General features: G+C 32.6%; 2 protein-coding genes across 3 annotated transcripts in view; one reads left to right on the top strand and one right to left on the bottom strand.

The window, feature by feature from the left end:
* The window catches only part of LOC114343282 (zinc finger protein 83-like), a 70,713-nt gene extending 67,444 nt beyond the window's left edge, over positions 1-3,269 (bottom strand). For both annotated transcript variants that reach the window (XM_028294092.2, XM_028294093.2), the window contains exon 1: positions 2,879-3,269. In XM_028294092.2, the coding sequence (XP_028149893.2) occupies positions 2,879-2,999 (121 nt within the window). In that variant the 5' untranslated portion in view covers positions 3,000-3,269. The remainder of the gene's footprint in view (positions 1-2,878) is intronic.
* Positions 3,270-9,056: 5,787 nt separating this feature from the next.
* LOC126886103 (uncharacterized) lies at positions 9,057-15,064 on the top strand. Its single transcript, XM_050652947.1, has 2 exons — positions 9,057-9,089; positions 14,393-15,064. Exons 1-2 carry the CDS (start codon positions 9,057-9,059, stop codon positions 15,062-15,064), a joined length of 705 nt encoding a protein of 234 aa, XP_050508904.1.
* The last annotated feature ends 242 nt before the right edge of the window (positions 15,065-15,306 follow it).

Raw genomic sequence — 15,306 nt, 5'->3', positions numbered from 1 at the left:
CGAAGATCACCGGTGATCTTGGTTCAACTGAACCATAGATTACCGCAGGTATGAGAAATCGACCCTTATGGTGAATACTAAAAGAAGTAGACATACCACAACACCTAATTTTGCTTATAGCCGAACTATATGAACACACTCCTTCATCAGTTAAAGTGCTTAGCACAGTTTCAAACAAATTTCATCCAGAACAGGGTTCAAATATTTGATCTGCAATTTTTAAACATATCAAGACAAAGATCACGATAGTGGATAGACTACAAAACAATCATCCACACATAACCAAAATTGACCAGTTTGAAGTGAGCTCATTGTAAGCTTATATCTGGGATAATTGATGGCAAATGCAGGATCATTACAGGGAGAGATTAAATATAGATGTGATCTAGCAAAAGTTGCCATAACAAAAATGACCAAAATATCGATACATTTTTGGCAAAGTAATGTAAGTGACATTTTTGGCAAAAATCATGTTTTTCCATTAAACTAACGCTATTATTGTTTAGAAGGTACTGCCAAAGTGTAGTAAGCCTAGAATTACTTTAAAACCTTTTTTTTTAACTATTTTAAAAACGTATGTCCAGAATTGTTTTAATCATACCTGCAAAAGAAACGCAACTTTAGCACCATTTCCATAATAATAACGTAAGCAAACGTCGTTTACCGCCATAATAACGTAAGTACCGGTTAGTTTCTGTTACTTACGTCAGATTTTCGCAGTCAGTGTTTGGCTTACGACAGTGACAGATTCGTGCTACAATCGACTAAATTCACTAAGTTATTGATTTTAGGTAAGTTATAACGAAAAACATGTTTTTGTAGTTATATTTCAAAAAACTCTAAAACCTTAACTAACATTATGAACCTGTAAAACTCCTTTTCATATTTAATTTCGTTTATTTATTACAAATTATTTTCTCATAACCTAAGAATAAATTCGGTTGAATTGTTTGTTAAAAAATCTTTGTAAATTTTGATATAGAACGTAAAATGTTTGTCAAAAAATAAGTTAAAAATTGTAAAATTATCAATTTGAACTCTTGTATCTAGAAAACGGTTAGAAATAAAGAAATATTGCTTGCATGTTTCTATTCTGATTTGCATAGAATAGTGCAGTCACTGAAGCTTTTCACCTTCGATTTCGTCGAACCTTCATCGATTTTCATTAAAATTGGCGAGTTGTTAGAGGATACCTCAAGGAATAAAGGTGACATGATGCAAACTTGTGCTTTTACCCTGGGGGTGGATGCTCCCTCTTCTCGGGGGTGAAAATTATTTTATTAAAAATAATACCATAAGTCGATAGAGGGACAAATGCTAAGCCAAATTTGTTATATAACGTTATTAAAATAAATTAATGCTTTTTTAGTTATTAAATATCAAAGATTTTATTTTTTCGTAATAAAAAGCCTGTTTTAAAGCTGTTTTTCACGTATAACTCAAAAACTATAAGCTTTTCAAAAAAGTTATTATTGGCGAAATTGAGGATAATAAAAAACTAAATACACCCCTTACTCAAAAAACTAAACTAATGTTAATTCAAAGTGAGTTATGGGTAATTGAGTGTATATTATTTTTGACGAGTACTCAAATCTAACTATTCAAGCTTAAATAACAGGAAAACGATGCACTTTATAAAATATACCTGCTAAGCACTTGTCAAAGTACTTGGGAATACCTATCAAATGAGTTGCAGAAAAAGTTAATAGCTTCAAAATTAAGCAAGTTATGATGAAAATAACAGAACCCTTTCGAATTTTTTAGGAAAAAGTGAAAAATAAAACATATCCCATTTCCACAAAAATTAAAAATTTATACTAATGCTTACAAGAATTTCTTTATATTAGTATAGGTAATTATTCCAACAAGTTTGACCGGTTTAGAACGCATATTTTTGAAAAAAAAGTGTAATTTAAAAAAATCAGAATTTTTAAAATGATCGTAAGTTTCATTTTCTTTTGATAATAACTCTAAAAATTTTAGTTTTTTCCGTGTCAGATATTTTACCTTTTTTACTTAATTGATTGTTGTAATGTTATTTTGTGTTTCTTATAATAAACGATTGTTTGTAATTCTTTCCAAATTATGTACTTTAAGTGCTACAATTTCCCGCCAAAGTGGCGTATGTGTGTGCTTAGGTTACATTTTTTATCAAGACTCAAGATTTTAGAACCCGTAAAATAACTTAAGTATCAATTAACAGCTAAAAATATACAAAAACTTTAAAAAATATTGTTCTTTATTAAACTGTAGACCTCAAAAAAACCCTGGTAAATTTTGTATAATTTGAATAAGCTTAACCAGGTTAAATTAAAAACATGGTTTTTCTACAAAAACGTTTTTGGTGACTTACGTTACTATGCCAAAAATGTATCGATATGGAAGGACTCTCAAATTTCAAGAGTGTTAAAGATGAGGTTAATCAACTGCTTAATATTCCCAATATTGAATCTTGGACCCTCCTGAGACAATAGGAAAGAAGAAAGATAGATCCCACTGAAATGTTCTGTTGAAGGCGAATGTTATGAATTCCTTGGATGGACTGTAGGAAAAATAATTCAATTTTAGGAGAGCTAAAAGTTAGCCAACGACTCTCCAGTAAGTCCATCTCCAACAATTAAAATACTTTGGACATGTTATGAGCAAATACAGAAAACATGGAAAGACTCATTATACAAGGAAAGGTGGAACACCGAAGATTGCTAACAAGATGGATTGATTAAATTACATGAATATGCAAAACACCTATGCACGAGTTAAAACAAATGACCAGAGACAGAGATCTTTGGAGACAGACAATACACATCACGTCGACCACTAGACTCTCTTAAGGGGGGGTCAGGATTGATTTAGTGCTAATTATTATTACTTGTCTTACCAGAGTTATCTTCTGGTCCATTCTTACAGTCCCCAAGATCAAATGATGTGGATAGTTGATTATCTATTTGTCTTTGACCACTTTCAACGGACTCTTCCTTAATTTCTATGTTAGATTCCATAGCTAACAAATATACTGAAACTGAACACAATCCACTCAGTGATAAAAACTCAAACTGTAACCCTTTGTGTACACACAAAGTGTTTATAAGCACAAGCACAGATAAATTAAACCATTTAAACCAAATTAAGGTGGTGTAGGTTAAGTAAGGAGGGGATGGGGGATGTGCACTATATTATTTATCTATGGGGGATGTGCTGTGGTTTATTTTTTATAAATTATATAAAGAAGAAAGAAGTTTCAAATTTTTTCAAAGTTTAGGCAAGGTGGTTTGACATCTGACATCTGACAGCTGACATAGACATCTTCATCTTACACACGTTCCGGTGAAAATAGCTACAGCACAGCTACAAATGATGACCACTTGCACAGCCACCTTTACTTTCCACTTGCGTTTGGCAGTGTTGCCAGCAGGTCCTTACGATGTATTTGTTGTAGTCCATTTACTCACGGTTTTTGCTGTAAATGTTGTTTGCACCCAATTTTGAAAAGATGTGAAAACGTTGAATTATCCACATCCGTCCGTCCGTCTATCTGTCTGTCTGTCGGTAAACTCAACTCTCTTCCGTCATTATGCCAGGTAGAATGACAAATGAGGTGTCGAATGAAAGCTTATAATCCAAGGATTGTACTGAAGGTGAGAAATTTGATCTAGGACTTCCGGTTTTAGACATGCAACCGGAAGTACTGTTTTAAAGTTGCCGGAAAAGTACAAGCGATATATTATTCGACGCGTCTTAGCAAGACGAGAACAAATATATATACTTCCGGTTTTATTACTGCCTGTTCGTCTGTCTATCCGTCCGCGAATATAACTCCTCCGTTATTAATACAGGTAGAATTGACAAATGAGGTGTCGAATGAAAGGATGGTATTAAAGATGAGAAATTTGATGTCTTTCTTCCGTTTTTAGAGTTGCAAGCGAAAGTATTGTTTTAAAGTCACCGAAATAGTATAAGCGATATATTATTCGTAGCAAGATAAGAACAAATGTATAGTTTTGATTTTTATATGTATAATTTCTGGTTAAAAAGTTCTATAACAGGAAGTGCCATAGTATAGTCGCAGAAATAGTACATGTGACATCAATCGAAGAGTAGGTACCTATTAAAAAATTGAGTTTGACTCTTTAGTCCCGGCTTTGAAATAATTCCCGTTTAAACAGTCACGACCGAAAGTTTAGTAAAAATTACTCAAAATTAGTGAAATCAAAGTTACACGAAGAGTTCAAATATCGACTTCCGGTTCTACGTTCGATCACTTTAAGTGAAAATCTAGGACTTACGAAGTCCAATAATTTTGGCATACGCATAGCTAACATGTCAAAGAAAAAAAAAGTGATATTGTGAAAATGTGCATTCGCCTTGAGGTTGAGTTTCACCCCTTCTCGTGGGTGAAAAAATATACGTTCAAAATAAGCCTAGAAATGGATAAACTGACTAATTCTACGCGACATTAATTTGTTCTATAGAGTTTTGTCACTATGTCAATACTTTTCTCTCGTTATTTGCGAGTGAATAATATATGTTCATTTTTCAGCAAAAAAAGAACACGTTTTTGGACAGTTTTTAACAAATAACTCAAAAAGTAAGTATTTTATTGAAAAAAATATTCTTAGCAAAAATATAGCCTATAAAAAAGTGAAGAAAATGGTATAAGAAGTCTTTAGACCCAAACCAGAAGTCTTTATTCCAAATCGAATATTTCAACGTGAAATAACCAAAATATGAAGCACTATTTGGGGAAAACTCATCACAACGTTTTTAAAGCGTTTAAAAAAGCTTTATTTTTGTTTTTTAAGAAAGTTTCTATCATCAAAAGTAGGTAAGTTGAAAATCATAAAAATCACACTCTAATTAGTATCCGAAATAAAATTAACGGGAACGAAGCAAAATGCAAAATTTTGACGCATGTCAAAATTTTTAATGTGTTTTAAATGTATTCATTTTTCTCGAATCCTGAGAAAACTAATAATTATTTTTGAAAACTTTAAACGTATAATGAAAGACATCTTTATTACCAAGGGCCGAAAGTCCCTTAGCATAAATAAAAAGTTTCTTTTGAATGAAATATTTGCAATTAAAAATCACACTAAAATTTCTCTTTTATTTTCACCCCTGTAACTTATTAAAATAAACATTATAGAAGTTTTCAGGGACGTAATGCCCTCAGTAATCTTTCATTATGCGTTTAAATTTTTCAAAAATATTTATTACTTTTCTCAGGATTCGAAAAAAAAAATGAATACATTTAAAACACATTGAAAATTTTGACAAGCGTCAAAATTTTGCATTTTGCTCGGATCCCCTTAATCCAGTGGTTTCCAACCTGTGGGGCGCGTCACCCTACCCACATAACAATGATGTTCGTATCATGTTCTAAGCATATACTACCAACATTCGTCGGAGTATGTTCTGTTTAGTATATGCGTAGTACAAGCATAGCATGTACCTTAAAAAACATTCTAAATTTCATGTTCTTTGCATATACTTTAAAGTATATTCTCGTACCGAATAGACTGAGTACATTCGTGTACGTAGTAACTCGGAATATTCGTAAAAGTTTATTCTTAGAATATACCTTTATCGAATATTCTTAGCACATACTTATAAGTACATTCTTAACACATCCTTATAAGTAGATACTATTCTTAGAATATACCTTTATCGAATATTCTTAGCACATACTTATAAGTACATTCTTAACACATACTTATAAGTAGATACTTTTAAAATATCTTAAAAATAATATGTATGTATAGTATTGGCTCCGAGCGTTAACAAAGTGTCAAGGCAAAATCGACCGACCTGCTCATGGTGGCGGTTTTTTGAAATTTTGTAAGGACGCTTTCTGTATGATTAAATGGAACATTTAAAAAAATACCGTGTCACGCTAGTGATATGATGTATTAATATAAACAGAAAATAAAAACGCTCTTAATCTGATATAAATTCTTCACTTTCCAACAGTTTGATTATGTATACATAACCTCACTATCGCAGTTTGTCAATAAATCTTTATTAACGAAAAAGAAAATATTTTGTTGCACTATAAATTACACTATAAATTAATAACTAATGAATTCTAACAATTTTATTCGGTTATGATCACTACAAAATAAAATATTCAAGTTTAACAACATAATCCCATAAGACTCAATGTTAAAACGTCCTTACAAAATCTGACAGCGTGTCACGTGACTTTAAATAGAGGGGAGACGCACGGGGCGAATAGGAAGTATGAATAATATTAGCCTTATAGATTATCAACTTCGTTATATTTTAGAATAATTAATAAAATTGATGTATGTAAGTAGTATTGGACGAATTTCATTTCAAAATTGTTGTATGGTAAAAAAGTTTAAAGATTAATTGTATTAACGTTTACATAGATACTATTAAAAATTCGTTTTCATAATTGAAATGACTTTACCATTTCGAGTTTATCATGAATCATGAGTATTTTTATATCCTTGGAATTTGAATTTAGGTACATTCAATTCAATATGGGCCATTTCGCAGAACCAAAACGTGCCAAACTGCACAACCAAAGCAACCAAAGGCTTTGGCGTTGCCAACCGTCGAGTAAGGTTTTTCCGTCAACTTACCTTAAAAATTCCCACTTTTATAAAAAAAAACTTCCCTCCTGTTTACAAAATCTGAGAAGATATGTTTAATTATTTTCAAATATTTTGATTTTTTCTTAATATTTTACAATTTGGAATGGATAAGTTACCTTTTGAGTTAACTTTTTCCCTTTATCACCTTTTATGTTGAAAATTCCTGCAAAAAGGGAAATTTCTCTCCGTTTGGCAACACTGACCACCGATGTTATTCCACAATACATTCCCCCATCTGACCATTTCTTACCTGAGTGGATCAGGGATAGGAAAAAACCGTAAAATATGAAAAAGAAAACAGGCATTATTTCATTATTTCTATCATCTGTGGATCTATGCAGTGTTGAGGATGAAGACGAATGATGTAGTACTAGGACTAAAGAACATACATACAATATCTTTATTGTAATATCTTTATTTTGTTTGCGGTGCTTCAAAATACATAAAATATAATCTATTTTGGTAACTCATTAAATAGGTAAGTACATATAAGTATTATATAAATTTTAGTTACTTATGCATAGTTTAGTTTAGCTAAATATATAATGATTTATACATATAAATAACTAAAATTTATAAATATGTACTTACTTTTTAAGTAATATTGTAGAATGTAGGTACTAACTACATTCTCATTTGCAATTAAAATATGTAAATGTAATAAGTATTTGGTAGAACCAGTAGAACCTAAGATGAGATTAGGTGATGCTAAAAGCATACTTCTAAGCAATATAGCACTTGATAGCACTTTCTTAGAATATTCTTAAAAATATATATTCTTCCCATACAAAGATGTGCGGTAGTAGGTACGTTCTAAGTATATAAATAGAAGGTTTATAGCACTTCCTTGGAATATTCTAAAAAGTACCTTCTTGGTATAAACTAAAAAGATGTGCGGTAGTATGTTCTAAGTATACACATAGAAGGTTTATAGCACGTCCTTGGAATGTTCTAAAAAGAACATTCTTGGTATATACTGAAAAGAAGTGCGGTAGTACATTCTAAGTATATACATAGAACGTTTAAGTACTGTAATGTAGTATATACTCAGTATGTGCTCTGCACATTCGCAATGGTAATTACGCATATTCTCAGTATATACTTTTTCTGAAAAGTATGTTCTATGAATCTACTAAGAACATGAAATTGTTATGTGGGTAGGGGGGCGCGAGACTGTTGCAAGAGGGACATGCAGCTGTTTCCAAAATACCATTTCCGAATACAAACCAAAAAAGTCAGAATATATGTGTCAAAGAAATTAATCAGCAAAATAGATATACGTAATTCACAATTATCGCCGCAAATTTTTCGGGTGCAAATGCTAAATCGTCCAAGATAAAACATATTGTTAAAAAAATTAAGGGGGCGCAACAATAATGGCGCAGTTACAAAAAGGTTGGAAACCACTGCCTTAATCGTTTCCGCTTCACAAGTTACTTTTACTTATTTATTGTTTATACCTATACCTAATGTATGTTTCATCGGTTCAAAGTACTTATTTTATAAAAATTTTGATTTTAAAGCAGGTCATTTTTTTTAATTTTGAAAAAAACCCCATTTTTCAAAATAACTTACAACTTATTAGTGATACCAAATTCTCAATGAGTAAAATAATGTAGGTTTTGCTTTTCTGAATATGTTGGATGTTTTGTTTTCCTGTAAGACAAAAATCGGTTAAGATAATGGTTGTTCAAAATTTGCATACTGTAGTAATAGAGTAAGTAAGTATAAGAGACAGAGAAAATAAGAAGAAAAGTCAATTACGCCAATTGTCAATGAATAAGTTTTAAGTTGTAATTTCCTGTTAGAATATAAATGTTGTAACTAAAATTAATTTTAATAATTCACATTTTCCCTCACATCACATCACATACACTCCTGATTAGTGATTCTTTCAAGCCCTTTTAACTACAGCCCTTTGAAAAATAAGTACCTACTTCAAACCTTTAAACTTACAGATCATATAAACAATACATACTTAAGTTATATAAAGTAACTTGTGTGAAGCGATAACGATTAATTTCATTTGGGATGCTAATTAGGGGGTGAATTTTACGTTTTTTGTTAGCAAGAAAAAAAGTAACCAACATTATTTTGAGCGTAACTTGTTTACTTTTGATGTTAGAAATTTTTTTTATAAAACAAAAATAAAGCTTTTTTTAAACTTTAAAGTTGTAATGGGTTTTCCCCAAAAAGTTAAAGGTTAAAGCTTTTTTGTTATTTCGCGTTAAAATATTCGATTTAGAATTTGACGAACATGAACCTATTTTTCATTTAACTATAGCTATAACTCTGCTTGGTATAGAGACCTAATAGATATACCATTTTTTTTACTTCTTTACGACTATATTTTTGCTAGGAATGTTGTTTTCGATCAAATATTTACTTTTTGAGTTATTTTCGAAAAACTGTCTAAAAACGTGGATATTTTGTTGAAAAATGAACAACTCTATGAAACAAAAGTTGCGTAGAGTTAGTCAGTTTATCCATTTCCGTACTTATTTTGGGCATATATTTTTTCACCCTCGAGAGGGGGTGAAACTCACCCCTGGGCAAAAGCACACTTCGGCACAATATCACTTTTTTTCTTTGTCTTGTTAGCTATGTGTATGCCAAATTTCATGTCAATCCAAGCGGTTCTTTAAAATTTAGAGGTTTTGCAATATTTTGCCTCTAAAGAACGTACCTACTGTGAGGTTTAAAAAAAATGTAAGTAGGTATAGAAGTTTTTGCTAGAATTAGGTTTCCGTGGTTATTTAGACCAACAAATTTTCTACCCCTGAGAAGGGGTGAGAACCACCCCTATTATAAATAAAAGCGCATTTTGGTATAGGGTAGACTTTGTTTCTTGAGCTATTCCCTGCTTACTATGAAAATATCAAGCAAATTGATGGATTAGGACGGAATTCGAAGCCAAATACCATCATTGACTGCACTAAAAGCATTAAAAATAACAAACACTTTAATTTTTTGAAATAAACCATGGACGTACTCTAACCCAAAAAACCAAAGATTCCATCTTATACATCCTCTTCCATAAAACCACATTTGTATTATATTTTGTTGTGCTTCACGCCCCTTTAAATTCATCATCCAATAAAAATCGTCTGCGGTTTTATTTATTTTTGTTATTTTTAGAAGTATGGATTTACAATTTTAATATTCTTATAATCAGTCGGAAATGTAGGTATTTCAAAGTGGTGTTGTGGTAGTAGAAATCAAGGTGATTGATAGGTGTGCGCTTTTTCGAGTTTTGACCGTCGCTTCGTAGATTTTTACTAAGTAGATATAGTTCTTAATCTCTTTTACAATATCTTCGGTTTAACAAGTGCTTAGTACTTACACATCCAATTTTTTTTTTTCTGGAATCACATCAGGATGTACCTTGAATCAATAATCACGATACGCGCCAATCGCAAACCTTGTGCTTAATTTTTTGTATAATAAAAACTTAAAAAAATCGAAGATTTTTGCGTCCATATTTTCGCCTCAAAAGATCAACTTTCTTACAAAACGCTTCTTACAAAAAAAATTACAAAAGGTAAAAGTTTTGATTTTAAATTTTACATAGTAGCTAGAAATTTAAAATTTAATCCATTTCCAACAATTGTTTTTTTAGATTATAGAGTCATCTATCCATAATTCGAAAAAATGTCTCGAATAAAAGTTACTTATTTTTACGTAAGGAATCCAAATCTGCAATAAAAAACGGGGGCTTCCATGTAATATTTTAAAGTAACCCCCACCCCACCTCCGTGTTTGGTGCCATTCGATAGATTTTTCAAAAATATTGAATACGTGTATTTTTCAGTTTTTCGATCTGATGTTCATTTCGCGAAATGTCGCAGGATTCGTATTTAAAATATTAAATTTACCCCCACCGCTCTCCGTGGGAAGTTGTGTTTGGTAACATTCGATAGATTTTTGAAAAATATTGAGTAGGTATTTTTTAGTTTATCAATCTGTCATTCATTTAGCGAAATATTCGCTTTTTTCTTGTAAAACTTTGGGACTCACCCATTTCCTTACGCCCCGCTCAAATTGTCAGATTTTTTTGAAATATACACTGTTTTGCATGTACTTAACTTACCTTATCTGAATCTGACGATTTCGAGTTTTTCTAAGGATAGATTTTTTTTGCCCCCCCCCCCCTTAACGAACTCCCCTACATTAAGAGCCAATATATGGTAGATGTACATTTTCAGGGTACAAGGTTTCTCCCCGTGTAATAATCTGATGCGCTCGAGTAACTGCAAAAATCCCCGCTTGGGCTCCCCTACCATAATACAACTGGGAAAGTGTGCTAAATTGCATACCTAATAATTTTGCAATCCAGCGTCCTCAAAAAAATTGCAAATTTGCAAAATTATGTTGGGCCTAAATAAGTACTTAAAATTGTTCTAAAGCTATTTCCTTGTGGCATTTTTATAATTAACTATTTCGTAATGGGAAATAAGCCACAATTTTACTAAAAAGAATATTTTATTAACGTTTCGACTCCGAAATCGGGTGTCGTTGTCAAAAAATTTGTAGTAAAATTGTGGCTTATTTCCCATTAGCAAAATAGTTCTTCTTCTTCTTCTTCTTTTTATATAGACATTACTCTGTCTGTTTTTCAATGTGCCTCCAGTAAGTTGTCATTCAATCTTTTTCGTGGTCTTCCCACTGATCGTCTTCCTATTGGGGAACCGTCTCTCGCCGTCCTTACTACTCTATTTGTTGTCATTCGGCTTATGTGGTCGTTCCATTCTACTCTTCTGCTTTTCACCCAGTTATTAATGTTGTCCACCTTGCATCTCCTTCGTATATATGCACTTCTAGCTCTATCCCACAGCGTCTTACCATCGATTTTTCGCAATGTTTTCATCTCCGCTGTTTCTAGCATTATTTTTGTCCTTTCTGTATCAGGTCGTGTTTCTGCCGCGTATGTCATTATTGGTCTGATGACTGTTTTGTAAATTCTGCCTTTCACTTCTTTTCCGATGTTTTTATTTCTCCATATTGTTTCATTCAGGCAACCTGCGGCTCTGTTTGCTTTATTCACCTTATCTTCCACTTCTGTTTCGAGCTTTCCGTAACTGCATAGTGTGATGCCTAGATAAGTATTTAAACTCCATGACTTGTTCTATTATTTGACCCTCCAGCTCTAATTTACACCTTATTAGATCTGCTGTTATAACCATGCATTTAGTCTTTTTTTGGGGAAATTAACATGTTAAATTTTCTAGCGGTTATATTAAAATTCGTGCAGCATACGTTGTAAATCATCTTCACTTTGAGAGATTAGTATTGCGTCGTCTGCATAGCAGATTATTTTAAGTTGAATACTAATATTTATTTTTTTTTAAATATAAAGAAAGGCTCAAACTTTCAAGTGCCATTTGAAAAATTGAAATCGGTCAACTAGGAGAGCCTAGTACTTGTCCATTGAAACACGGTTTTTGCTCAAAATTTTAAAGAACCGCTTGGATTGACGTGAAATTTGGCATATACATAGCTAACACGTCAAAGAAAAAAAGTGATATTGTGCTGATGTGTGCTTTTGCCCAGGGGGTGAGTTTCACGCCTTCTCGGACGCGAAAAAAATTACGTTCAAAGTAAGTCTGAAAATGGATAAACTGACTAGATAGATAAACTAAGTAGGCAACTTTTATTCTATAGAGGTTTTCCACTAAGTCAATACTTTTTGAGTTATTTGCGAGTGAATGTGTTCATTTTTCAACAAAAAATTCACATTTTTAAACGAAAAAAATTTCAAATATCTCAACTTCTACTTTACCAGCTTTGACGATTTTTTTTAAATCGAGGTCTCGCGTGCTAAAAACATCAAAATTCGTACTTGAAAATACATGTTAATGAAAATTATACATCTTTTCAATTTTTTTAAAATGTTTATACCCTACGTATCGTGGCTTTTCAAATTATATAACTATTATCTTGCAAAACATGTTATATGTTTCTATAGGTATCTCTCATTCGACATTTGGTTTGGAAGTTGGCATCTATTTTTTGATAAAAATAACTTTGTAATTAGTCATTTTAATCCTTTGCTGGAGTGAAGACATCTTATTTAAATGTTTTTGTATTTACAGCTCACAGTAATATAACCGCTCTTAAAATAAGTTTAAAAATAGAGTTTTAACCGCAAAGTAACAAGGCAACAAACGTTTTTATAGTTGAGTAATCCCTTTCAAAAATTTCATATTTAATTTATAAAGTACTAAAAGTATCGACTATTAAAAATATTAATAGGTATAATAATACACCCCCGGTACAAAATCCCGCCACTAAATATTTTTAATCAAGTTTTACACTTTATAAGTTTTTTATTTGTATTCCGATTTTCAAAATTCTTGCATCAGGTTGTAGGTACATTGGTACATGTATTGACTTCGTTTGTTATTAGCCTGGTAATATGGCATTATATGGGGGTGAATAGAAACGTTGTATTTTCTCCTAATTTTAAAAAATTCTGTGGAAAAATTGAAGAGCTTTTGTTTCATAGTCCTTTTGTAGATATTATCCCGAAGGCATATCTCAAGATTTTTTTTTTAATTATCCGAATATCCCTTTTCTTCCAAGAGCTGTACAGTTATTTATAGATACAAAAACTGATTGACTCATAAATATGAATATATTAAATATAGGTTGGTTTGATAAGATTGAAATGACCCGCAAGAAGCCCAGAGCTGAATCCTATCGGGCAATTATGGGATGAATTGAAAATATCCATTCACCGTCCCCGTCATCCTAGGCCTCCAGAAAATGTGGTATAGTTAAGGTTGCGTTGGTAGAGGAATATCGGGCTATTCCACAGGCAAGGATATCTAACACATCTTATTCATTTGATGCCAAACAGATTGCGAGCAGGTGAACACACCGAATATTGAATTGTTTTGTTGTTAATTTTGTTTTGTGATATTAATTTTAGTGAGCTTGATATTTTTAATTAAATAAACCTTCAAAGCATTGTTTTTATTTAGAGCTTTTACAAGTAGGGGAGTCAAGATAGAACGAAAACAAGCATTGTTTCGGAATAATTCAAACAAGCTTATATTTTTCTAAAACTTTTTTTGTTAGTTCTCCTCACAGATTTTGCCGCTAATTGTTTATTGATTGTTTAAACAATAATAATTGTTTTGTATAAATAATTTTAAAAATATCGTTGTCATAATTTTATTTTGATCAAATATGTTTCTATTTTGCTTTTGATTATGCTGAATCCGCATATGGCATTATAATTTGAAAATTCTTATACAGAAGCTTTTATATACAGTATGTGTCCAATAACAAATATTCAGAATTCATATCCGATATTGAACAGAATAATTATACCACCCAGTAGATTGCACGAATTTATTTGTTTTTATATTCACACACGTAGATTATTAGTTTAGATCCAAATTGGTCAATTATCAACAATATAATTTGGAAATGACACGAAAGTGCTGACGAAAGTAGAATTATTTACCTTAATTAAATATACAAATCACGCGGGCATCGTGTCACCAATGACCCAATTTAAGCTTCTATAAAACCAAGATATCTGGCCTAGAGAAAGAGCATTCATCAGTCTACATCAGTCTTTAGCTAATCGCGTATCAGTAATTAGTCAGTGTTCGGAAGTACTCCCGGGGTAGAATTACCCTAGTGTCGGTTCTATCAATAAATACCTTTATCGCTATTCGGTGTTTATATCCTTATCTTTATACATGGTCCTTATCGAGAAAAAAAGGAGGCCTACAACTACAGTCCACACCAAACGAACCCAGTAGCAGATAGACGACGCTTGGCCCGGGAGTACAGAACAGAAACCAGATCCAGCAGGCCATCGCAGAGCCAGAGATCGAAATACAGGCCAGAAGCCAGATCCAGAAAGCCATTGCAGAGCCAGAGATCGAAATACAGGCCAGAAGCCAGATCCAGAAAGCCATTGCAGAGCCAGAGATCGAAATACAGGCCAGAAGCCAGATTCAGAAAGCCATTGCAGAGCCAGAGATCGAAATACAGAACAGAAACCAGATCCAGAAAGCCATCGCAGAGCCAGAGATAGAAATACAAGCCAGAAGCCAGATCCAGAAAGCCATTGCAGAGCCAGAGATCGAAATACAGGCCAGAAACCAGATCCAGAAAGCCATCGCAGAGCCAGAGATCGAAATACAGGCCAGAAGCCAGATCCAGAAAGCCATTGCAGAGCCAGAGATCGAAATACAGGCCAGAAGCCAGATCCAGAAAGCCATTGCAGAGCCATAGATCGAAATACAGGCCAGAAGCCAGATCCAGAAAGCCATTGCAGAGCCAGAGATCGAAATACAGGCCAGAAGCCAGATCCAGAAAGCCATTGCAGAGCCAGAGATCGAAATACAGGCCAGAAGCCAGATCCAGAAAGCCATTGCAGAGCCAGAGATCGAACTACAGAACCAGAAGCCAGATCCAGAAAGCCATAGCAGAGCCAGAGATCGAACTACAGAACCAGAAGCCAGATCCAGAAAGCCATTACAGAACCTACAAACTACAGGATCACTTGCACAGCCATTCCAGAACCAGGAGAGCCGCAACGTCCAGAAACATAAAGAAAAAACCGTAAGTTTTTGAATAACACAATATTTTTCCAACTTTTACGTATCGTATATACAATATTTTCCATTTAAACCCAAACTAATTGACGTATACATACATACAATATATA

This window comes from Diabrotica virgifera, chromosome 6 (assembly GCF_917563875.1).
Source record: "Diabrotica virgifera virgifera chromosome 6, PGI_DIABVI_V3a".
Classification (NCBI taxonomy): Eukaryota; Metazoa; Arthropoda; class Insecta; order Coleoptera; family Chrysomelidae; genus Diabrotica; species Diabrotica virgifera.
Note: the sequence above shows the minus strand (reverse complement) of the source record. Positions and strands in the feature narration are given on the sequence as shown.

Excerpts from the sequence above, each read along its gene's own strand:
- LOC126886103 (XM_050652947.1), top strand. The coding sequence starts at position 9,057 with ATGAACAACTCTATGAAACAAAAGTTGCGTAGA. Across the intron at positions 9,090-14,392 it reads TGAAACAAAAGTTGCGTAGA|CAGATAGACGACGCTTGGCC; the intron begins GTTAGTCAGTTT and ends CGAACCCAGTAG.